Source organism: Microtus ochrogaster, unplaced genomic scaffold, assembly GCF_000317375.1.
Source record: "Microtus ochrogaster isolate Prairie Vole_2 unplaced genomic scaffold, MicOch1.0 UNK144, whole genome shotgun sequence".
Classification (NCBI taxonomy): domain Eukaryota; kingdom Metazoa; phylum Chordata; class Mammalia; order Rodentia; family Cricetidae; genus Microtus; species Microtus ochrogaster.
The window spans coordinates 241,373-252,309 of NW_004949242.1; the positions used below are offsets into that span (position 1 = coordinate 241,373).

The 10,937-nt window shown below is 39.2% G+C and overlaps 1 protein-coding gene across 1 annotated transcript; it reads left to right on the forward strand.

The window, feature by feature from the left end:
• The first annotated feature begins 7,551 nt into the window (after positions 1–7,551).
• On the forward strand, positions 7,552–8,448 carry LOC101988049 (vomeronasal type-1 receptor 4-like). The gene has a single exon (XM_005371957.1). It carries the CDS (start codon positions 7,552–7,554, stop codon positions 8,446–8,448), a length of 897 nt encoding a protein of 298 aa, XP_005372014.1.
• Positions 8,449–10,937: the final 2,489 nt, after the last annotated feature.

Here is a 10,937-nt window from a genome sequence, read left to right on the forward strand (position 1 = left end):
TTAGAGTTACCCCAAGATGCTTTATGCTATTTATGGCTATCATGAAAGGTGATGTTTCTCTGATTTCCCTCTCTGCTTCTTTGTTCTTTGTGTATAGGACAGCAACTGATTTTTTGGAGTTGATCTTGTATACTGGCATATTACTAAAGGTGTCTATCAGCTGCAGGAGTTCTTTGGTGGAGTTTTTGGGGTCGCTTATGTACATATCATATCATCTGCAAATAATGAAAGTTTAACTTCTTCCTTTCCAATTCAAATCTCCTTGATCTCCTTATGTTGTCTGATGGAGGAAGGTCATTGGTTGATTAAATAAAGAAGCTGCTTGCCCTGATAGGTTAGAACGTAGCTGGGCGGAAGAGGAAGTGAGGTCAGACTCGACAGCTCTCCTGGAGGGGGCAGACGCCTCAGAGAGACAAGATGCTCCACTCTTGCGGGCAGAGGTGAGAGCTCTGCTCTCTGAGGCACACGCAATGAAGCTCCGACCCAGGATGGACGTAGGCTAGAATCTTCCCGGTAAGCGCACCTTGGGGTGCTACACACAGATGATTAGAAATGGGTTAGTCCAGGTGCAAGAGCTAGCCTAGAAGACGCTAGATAGAAATGGGACAAGCAGTGATTAAAAGAATACAGTGTCCGTGTAATTATTTCGGGGCATAAGCTAGCCAGGAGGCCAGGGTGTGGCTGGGGTTCTGAGGACACAGCCCCGCCGCTCCTATTTCAACAGTTGTCTTATTGCTATTGCTAAAATTTCAAGCACTATATTGAAGAGTTACCTACAGGAGACTCTCTGACCAGCTGAGCTGCCTGAAAATCATGTCACTACTACCAAGGTTGAGGCTCTTGTCAGTTCCCACTCATGTTTTGGGGCAGACTTTTTTAATGAGGCAGCTGCTATATTAAGTATCCCTTCACCTACTATCTCCTAAGAAACCCCAACTAAAATTTATTGGCTCTTTCAAATAGGCTTTGTGAGAATTGTTGCTTTGATTTGTCATGAGCTCCCTTTCTAGGGTGCGACATAACATATTATATCTACCCAGGAAGAGTCTCACACAATGTTCAAAATGAAGAGAGATACTGGTTTTTAGATTCTTCCAGAAGTGAATGTTCTCACTCTTCTATTGATGGCAGGGAATTGATAGATCATAGGTATTGATGCTTGTCAGGACAGCAGGCACAGAATGACAGAACAGGATCAAATGTGTGTGAACAAATAACACTAAGATCCCAGGGACCTTCAGACATGGGAGCTAGACATCTAAGGTCTAGATAAATGTCTTGATCAGAAAATAGTCATAGTAAAAGTTGGACAATCCAACTTCTTCAGTCAGAGACACTGAAATGTGTAAGATTTATGAGAGTGAAGACCAAGCAGAGAGATAATGAAGCCCTAAAGAATGAAAAGATAACTTTGCTGGACACTAGTTTGTGGTTCCTGGTGGTGACATGACACATATGGGTCTTTTCACCCTAGAAAGGGAACCCATGACAGATAAACGTAGCCATCAAGCCAAAGTCCAAGTTGGTAAACTAGTAAACTTTTATTGGTCTTCTTTACAGGAGTATTGCTACAGGGTTTCTTGCAGGAGTGGTCTTTAATCAAATGCATCTGCCTCATTGAAAATTCCATCCTCACAGGGGTGTGATGGCTCAAGGAATCTGCATACTTGCATCTCTGCATGACTTTGGAGCAACTCAACACTTCCAAGAATCTCTTTAGGCAGTTCAACAGATCAGAATTTCCTCTAGTAGATTAAAAAAGCATCTTCTATAACCTGTGGAGACTGTCTCCTGTATCTTGTATGTTTGAGTTGTCCTATATTTCTGAAATGTGTATACTTCTGAGTCTCTAGGCCCTCTTCCTGGAGGAATGTTTTAATGAGGAGGAAATTGCTCTACAACACAGTTGTTCTCAGGGGCAATCTCACTAAGTATAGAGGCATGCTTATATAATTCCCAGTAAAACACAGACACACACACACACATGCATGCGGACATGCATGCGCAGACACTCATGCAACACACTTTTATTTTTGCTGTTTTCAATGACCTAATGACTGTGTAGACCAGACTTTTTATGAAAGTATAAGATCTTACCAAATGACTGCATTTACCGTAAGGATGCTCAGTAACAGTGCAGTTTCTGTGCAGGTATGGAGGTGGCAGCTCAGTGTTGTGGAGCCCACACTTCCTGGGGACTGATTATAACTTTTGCTGTACTAGGATTGAGAGTCCATACACAAAAAAGTGAGATCATGTTTGCCAAATACATATTGTACAAATGATTGACTACAGTAAATTCAGAATTAGAACACTACTAAAAATTGCAGAAGTAAATGGGAACAACAATTAAAATGCTGAAAACACTTTAAAGGAACATGCAGTAGGCAAGAAGACATTGAGGTTTATTAAGAGAATAAAATTGAAAATTTACTTATAGAGCACCAGCAGTCTTTTAAAGTTACATCAAAACCAGGCATGGTGGCAAAACCCTTTAATCCCAGTACTTGGGAGATGGAGGTATGGATCTCTGAGTTTGAAGTCCATATGGTCTACAGATCGAGTTCCAGGACAGCCTGGACTGCATCAATAAACTTTGCCTTGAAAGACTGATATGTATATTAATCTCACTCCCTGTGTATGTACTATCAATGCTAGTACATGTGAAACAATAGTCGTGTGCATGTGTGTGTACTTTATGTATGGAATATGTGTAATATTTATACTACATATATTATGTATATGATACCAAGTATGTACATATATGATTCCTTTACTAACTGGGTTGACAGAGTATTAAAGTTGAAAGGAGAAAATGGGGAGAGATGGCAGATTTATCCCTCTGGATAGGTAGGATCATCCAAGTGAACAGAGATCTGTGATATACTTACCAGGTGCCTTCCAAGGAAGAGCGGAAGATAACAAAATTAACTGAGAGTTACAGCTCCTTATGCCAAGTTATGTCGTGATTGATTAACATTAAATTTTGTTCAGTTCATTGCCCAGACTGATGACATTGCTAGTCAAAGTCTTTATTAATGTCAAGAATAGATACTGCTGGGTACCATGCAATAATGACTTCATGTCTTATCCAGATCTGCGGTCTAATAAGTGCATATCTGTGTGTTTATGTTGTGTGTGTGTGTAGGTTCCCCAGTTCAAATGCATGTGGAGGCTATAGGTTGAAGTTCAGAGTTTTTCTCTATTTTTCTCCATCATGGTATTGAAGATAGGGAATCCAGTGAACCTAGAGATCAACATTTAACATAGATTGACTAGCCAGTGAGATCCTGAAGTCCACCAATTTCTGACTACCTGGTGTTATAGGCTCATATTTCACACAAATCTTCTAATGAAGATGCTGGGGATCCCAACTTTGGTCTCCATGATTACTCTAAAAGTACTTTACCAACTGAGCCATTTCCTCTGTCCACAATCTACAAGGTACCTCTGGAAAAAATATCAGTTAAATTTTGAGGTAAATGACTACAAGAAGGCAGGGTCACACTCACAGTATCACCCTCTGCCATTATGTATGCAGAGGACTGGGGTGCCTTTTAGTTCCTGCTACTATTAAGAATGCAACAACAAAATGTCAGGCTAGAAGAACAAAATATGCCAGAACCAGATTAAATGAATTAGGACATCAACATTAAGCTTGTCTTACCAGACAAGGCACTGATACAGCTGATACTGTTGAGTTCTTTTTTTACCTAACCACTGTCAGCATGCTTATTATACATAAAGTTTTGTGATGTGTGTTCTTTATTTTATTTGATATGTATGAATGTTTTGCTTATGTATAAGCATGTATGCATATTAGAAATGCGTGAATATTTTGCATATATATACACAAATATATATATTTGTGCCTCATAGGCACATGGAACTCACACACACACACACACACACACACATACACGAGTTCCATGTTTGTGCCTATGAGAATCAGAAGAGGACATCAGAGTCCCTGGAATTGGAGTTACAGACAATTATGAGATATGATGTGGGTGCTAAGAATTGAACCTGGGTGCCATGGAACATTTTGCCTTCATATGTATGTGTGTGCCAAGTGCAAGCCTGGTGCTCATGGAGGTCTGAAGAAGCCAACTGATTCCTTGTAATTTGGATAATGCATGATTTTGAGCCACCATGTGGGCGGTGTTACCAAACCTTGGTCTCCTGCAAGAGCACCAAGTGCTTTTAATTGCTGAGCCATTTCTCCAGCTCCATGATGTATCTAATTTTTAACAGCACAGTCCCTTCAATCTCCACTTCTTAATGCATCTTTGGTATTTATGAATGCTATAAAGCTGGTTGTCAATTTTGAGTTAATATTAAAAGAAAATTATCAAACATATTAAATCCATAGAGTTGTACTGAGCAAAGAAATATTTATTAGTTGTTGAGTTCCCAGAACTAGAGGTGATTCATTGAAGATGGCTGTTTGTAAATAAGACAAAAGCATTTACAAACAGACACTGGAAAGCAGTGAAAATAAGGGGCTCAGAGATAGATTCTTGTTCTGTCCCAGCAGGAAGTTTTTGTATATGAAGGATTTGTGAACTGCTTTTAGCTGCCCTTGAGTAACTAAAACTCTATTTCCGTGATTGGTTTCAACTCAGCTGTTTGTTACAAGTACAAATCCCTAAGTGGGGTCATAAGCTTGTGTTGTACAAAAGTTGGACCTCACTTCTACAGGCCAGCTCTCAAGTACATGAGCTCAATCAAATTTTATCAAAAAATGCCATTTACTTATATCAAGATTCAAAACTGAGCCATATGCTTGTGGAATGCAGAGAAGCCAGAAATATTCACGATGTCAAAGGAATGGCTACACTGTGCCGGATTGAGGGTGGCAGACATACAAGTGAAGTAGGCCTGCTAAATACAAGCAAAGTGACCTGTGGGGCTTTAAAATTTTGTTTATTTATTTGGTAGTTTGCTATTGAATTTTAACTTTCCCTATGTATTCCCAAATCTGAGTAATTCTATTGCTACAAATTATGTCAGAAAAGAAGAAAAATATCAATATATAGCTAAGGAAACATTCTTATCCTGTTTATCAAGGTTTTAGAAGGGTAGCTTGGTTTCCTGTTCTAAAAATTTTATGTCACAGTTCTGTATTACATGTGTTCTTGTCATTTCCATTCTGTAAGTTTGGGAAAGACTTACTTCAGGGAAATTAAAATTCCAGCTCCATCTTCCCTTCTCATCCTCAGTCCCTCTTCCTTAGAACCCATCCCTCTGCTCCTGCAATCTGGACTCCCTCTGTGATCCAATGCCCCAGAAGAGGAGCATCCCCTCCAGATCTTCAGCATGTCCCTCTGCTATTCATTTCACAGTGAAAATGTTCCTGATGGTTCTGATGTGAAGAAGTGTTTTTCAGCGATGAAGTCAACTCCCTCAGCAGAGAGTGTCATGGTTCCCCTTGTGGCATCCTCTTGACCTCAAGAGAGATGAGGTGTCAGCATATGAACATGTCACTGTGTGTCTGTGACTATATGGAGAGAAGCTATCTGTCCCTCTGACTATTGAGGTCCTATCCAGCATCTGCCATCATAGAGGCATTTGCTTTCGCAGATGAGACTTTATTTGTTTCCTCAGGCTTGCAGAAGCTAGACAATCTGCTCCCAGCTGTGTGAGTGCAGCTCTTTGAGTGTGTCTCTCTTTTTCAGGGGCGGAATGCTGCATAGAATGAATACTGGCAGAGCTGTGGATCCTCTGAGTCCTGAGGACTCCATGGGTAAAGGAAATCTTCTTGAGTGAGTCCTGTGTACCTAGTCTCCTTTCTGAAAAAAAAAGAAACCTTTGGCAAGGAGGATTTCTGTAGTAACCCGAGTCACAAGAGGCAGGTGGAGAGGTCTTTGCATCTAAAATGCTTTATCACAGTATTCAAGGAATACAGAAAGAAAACCTTCCATCAACACACATAGGTTTTTCTTTGAACAAATATTAGGTGTGCTCAGTGAAATGTAATGCCTGGCATAATCTCAAGGTTATAAATTTTGCTGGATAGCAGAATTTACAGATGCACTAACACTTGCTTTCCTTGCAAGCTACCTATTGACTCAGGGTCACAGAAGCAGGTGCCAGTTTTCTTTTAGAAATACTGACAGAAGGCTATTTTACCTTCTTAGAGGGCAAGAGCAGTAATAACGATTTCATGCTGTATTTATCGTATGTAAAGGTGGACATAATCAGATAAATGTGATTCAAACTTCAATCATTCTAATGAAGCATCTCTGACTTTCATTTTAGCATCACTTTGTGAGGGTTGAATATTTATGTATCTACTGCTGTAGTTTCTACTTTGCAGGACTGTCCTTGAACTCTAGATTCTCCTATGAATCAATGTACACATATATTACTTACATTTTCCTATCTTGAAATTATTATGCACTGTTTGTATCGGTATGCATAAAATTTCACTTTCCATATGTTTAGACAGCTATGATAGAATAGGAACTATATTCTTGGTGTTAATAATACTGTAATTTAGTAAATGAGGAAAGTTCTCATTCAAATATTGAATCAACTTTTACAATTATTAAGTTGAACATTTGTATAAAATTAATCTGTTTAATATGTGATTGTCATTGTTACCTTCTGATATTTTCATTTGATACATGATATTTTCCAATAGTATATTTTAGGAATTAATGGCATATCAAAAATATACAGGAGTTTGTAAACTAGAGCCAAGAATGGCAGTGTGAATGACATAGAAAATAATTTTGCTCCATATAATCTAGAGGAAATATTCTGAAGTGCAATTGAGTCTGGTATGTCTGCCATTTTCCAGGGGTGGAACTTAAGGAATCTTCAGTGTCACAAAACTCATCCTATGACAGACTGCCTCATCCTTAGAACCCCCAACCCAAGACTTCTGTTAGCTGGAAATCACACTTCCTTTTTATAGCTGTGTGAAAAGTGGGGAACAACCAGCAAGTACAGTACTAACCTTGTCTTTAAATACAGTCCTGTGTCTGGTATCTGGTAGAAAAAAATATGGGAATTCTTTAAGGTTTGGAATACTTTGAAAATGTCTTTTCTTTCACAATGTGCTTTGGTGTGTTACCTGTATGTATTTCTCTGTGGGAATGAGAACTATAGACAGTTATGAGAAGCCACGTGGGTTCTGAGAATCTGACCCAGGTCCTCTGGAAGAGCAGCCAGTGCCCTCAACTGCTCCAGCCCCTAAAAACTTATTCAAATACACTTCTTGGGGGCTCTCGAGAAGGCTTTCTGGACTAAGAAGGCACAATGCCTCTATAGAAAACTCAAGTTTAGTCCCAGTACTCATATGTGGAATCTCAGCACTGTCTATAACACTGACTGACTCCAAAGGTACCTTCACCGAAGTGAATATTTCCACACAAAGTCACAAGTCTAATCACAGAGTTATATTTTATCTTAGTATCTGAATGGACAGTAGTGATTATTGGTTAGCATGAATTTTTTATTTTGTACACTGAAGAAAATAATCCTACATGTCTATCCTGAGTTCTCAGGACCAGATACTGAGTGACATTTTTATACAATAACAGAATGATATCAAGAAATCTGGCCATGGGGATCTTCTTCTTATCCCAGACTTCACTGGGCTTCCTGGGGAACTTAGCCTTGCTTTGCTGTATTATTGTCTCTTCCTTCAATAGGATCAGGAGAAGGCCCACAGACCTGATTGTCAAACACCTGACCTGTGCCAACATCTTGGTTCTTCTCTGCAAAGGAATCCCTCAGTCAATGGCTGCTTTTGGTCAGACATATCCTCTAGGTAACATTTCATGCAAACTGGTATTTTATTTGCATAGAGTTGCCAGGGGAGTATCCCTTGGCTCCACATCCCTGCTGAGTGTCTTTCAGGCCATCACCATCAGTCCCAGCAATTCCAAGTGGGCACAGCTCAAGGTCAGAGCCCCCAGCATCATTGGTCCTTCCCTGGGCTTGTGCTGGGCCCTGTGTCTATTGGCAAATAGCTTAATTATTGTGAGACTGACTGATATGAAGAATAAAGAAAATCGTACTGAATTAAGACATTTTTTGTACTGTTTAATAGTAAAAGTTAACAAACAAACTTCCACATTATATGTTATTCTATTGGCTTTCAATGATATTATGTCTTTGGGACTCATGATGTGGGCCAGTGGCTCCATGGTGTTGATCTTGCTCAAACATAAACAGAGGGTCCAACATATCCACAGATCCCTGTCTAATAAATCACTTCATGAAACCAAAGCCACACAAAGAATACTTATCCTTTTGAGCAGCTTTGTGGTCTTTTATGTAGCCTCTGTCATCTTAATGATGTATTTTTCTGTTCAGGATGAAGGAGATACATGGGTGACCTATGTCAATGTGGCCATCAATGCTTGCTTCCCAGCACTCTGCCCCTTTCTCCTCATTGGACAATACACCAGGAATTTTCACCCCTGCAGTACATGAGTATATCAACAACTATTTTTTCTTGTGTATCAGAGCACTCTAAAACATAGACTTTTATATACTATTTTACATTCAGTATGACCCCTTGTCATCAGATTGCTTCTGTAGTTATAATGTCTCCTAACATTCTTTGGAACACAGGTTTTAATCCAATTGCTGCCAACTGTTTCAAGTTAGAACACTGAAGTACTAAAGTAATTCAAGATTTGAGGTGTAAAGGTTGTGAGTACTGTGATGATTTATAAAGGTCTGATTATCATTCCATGATCTGTTGTATAGATAAATTTAATCAACACTGATTTGTGGATAGACCATTGTTCTGAGGAAGAATGGAGCCCCAAACTAATTCAGAATAAATGAACACTTCTGTAAGATGCCCAGAAGAATAGTAAGATTAGGGCACCCTCAGAATTTGCTGGTGTCACACAGCACACACAATTCAGGGTGTGACTAGGGACTGACTGTCTTTCTCGTGTACTGATGCTCAGTGACCAACTCAGTGAAAATGCCAGGTGAGATGTGGAAATGCTAGTTTTTATATTTATATAAATATTCAGTTATGAAATGATCAGAAATGGGGTAAATTATTTAAAGCAGTTTATTGGATACAGCTAATTTGAAATATTTCTCATTTATTTTTATGTGTTTTGCTTTCAGGTATGAATGTTTACTATGGGCATTCCTGGTATGGTGCAGTTCAGATTACGTTGTGAAAAGCCTTGGAATTGGAGTGATGAACTACTCTGATTTGCCATGTGGGTTCTTAGAATGAAATTGAGCTCCTCTGTAAAAGCAAGTATTATTCTGTACTGTGGAGCCCTGCCCTCAATAGTTGACTTCTAAGCCACAAGATTCACCTAATCATGACTTTTAATAGCTATAGATTGAGGGAGTTTCCAACCAATGACTGTTCTAGCCTGAAACACATTCCTGGAGAGCAAGCCCAGTCCTGATGATGCCTAGAGCACTAGGACCTTCAGGCTGAATGACCCGCAGACCTAGGATCACACCAAACACAATTGGAGAAGAAGGTCGACAATATAATGATGCCTAATGATATGCTGCTGTATTCATAGACTGGTACCCAAAGCAGTTGTCGTCAGCGAGGATTCATTCAGGAACTGACCTACAGCCAAACATTAGGAGGACCTTGGAGAATCCTGCAGAACAGGGAGAGACAGAATTGTAGGACCCAGAGAGGTCAAGAACACCACAAGAAAACCTACAGCATTGACTAACATGGACTCATTGGGGTTCATGGAGACTGAATCAACAACCAAGGAACCTGTATGGGACTCACCTAGGCCCTGTGTAATTTGGTTCTCTTGTGGGACTCACAACAGTGTGAACAGGGAGTATCTCTAAGTCTTTTATTTGCTTTTGGCACTGTACTCCTCATACTGAGTTGCCTTGCCCAGCCTTTAATACATGGGAGGTGCATAGTCATACTGCCGATCCATATGCCATGTTTTATTGATATCTGAACAGAAATGGAGGGGGAGTGGATTGTGTGGTAGGGACAAAGTGGTATCAAGGGGAAGGGACTAAAAGGAGATGAGGGAATAGAAACTATGGACAAGATGTAAAACAAATTAATATTTAAAAAGGGGGAAAGATAAGTATAGATTCAAACTAACTAAATTTAAGATTGTCCTCAAAATGTAGGTTTCTCATGTTATTTATAATAAAACAATAAACCAATATGAGCTAGAATTCTTCTATATTGAGGAATCTTGACCTATATAAGAATATCCAGGGAAGTGTGTGTGTTGCAGCCATATTTGTTGGTTAATTATGAAGGACTTGTTATGAATTTATTTTTGTAGTCTTCTAGAATTCTTTGTGATCACAAATAGATAACATTAAAGCATTTCCTCTACCATCCTTCATTTTATCTCTATGTCATGGTGAAATATGAAAGTGTAGAGAATATCTTAGCAATTTGGGTATCCAACTTGGCTTGCCCTAAATTCATTCCTTCATGAACAATACAGCTAGCAGTGTTTGAGCCTACTAAGATCCACACCTGCAAAGAGTTTTATCTATATCTTCTATAAACAATTACATATGTTACTTCTCTTATAAAATCATTAAACACTGAATTTTATTAATACATATTCTGGAACATAAACTGAGATGTATAGACAGAAAGCTGCAGCTAGCTGTATTATAGTGCAAGCATTATAGAGCAAACTTCTATCATAGTAAATATTTATTAAAAGGAGTAAGCTTTAGCTTGGTTGTTAAGGGTGCAGACTGGTCTTATAGTAGACATGAGTCTGGTTCCCAGCACCCACATTGCTCATATCACAACTTCCTGAAACCCCTGTAAAGATACCTATTCTATCTTGTGTAGTATCTTAGTTATAGTTTGTATCGCTCTCAAGAGACACCATGATCATAGCAACTTTTTTTCTTTAATTTATTTATTAAAGATTTCTTCCTCCTCCCCGCCACCGCCTCCCATTTCCCTCCCCCTCCCCCTATCA

Bases quoted from the DNA above. Each gene is read 5' to 3' on its own strand.
- LOC101988049 (XM_005371957.1), top strand. From the start codon at position 7,552: ATGATATCAAGAAATCTGGCCATGGGGATCTTCTTCTTATCCCAGACT.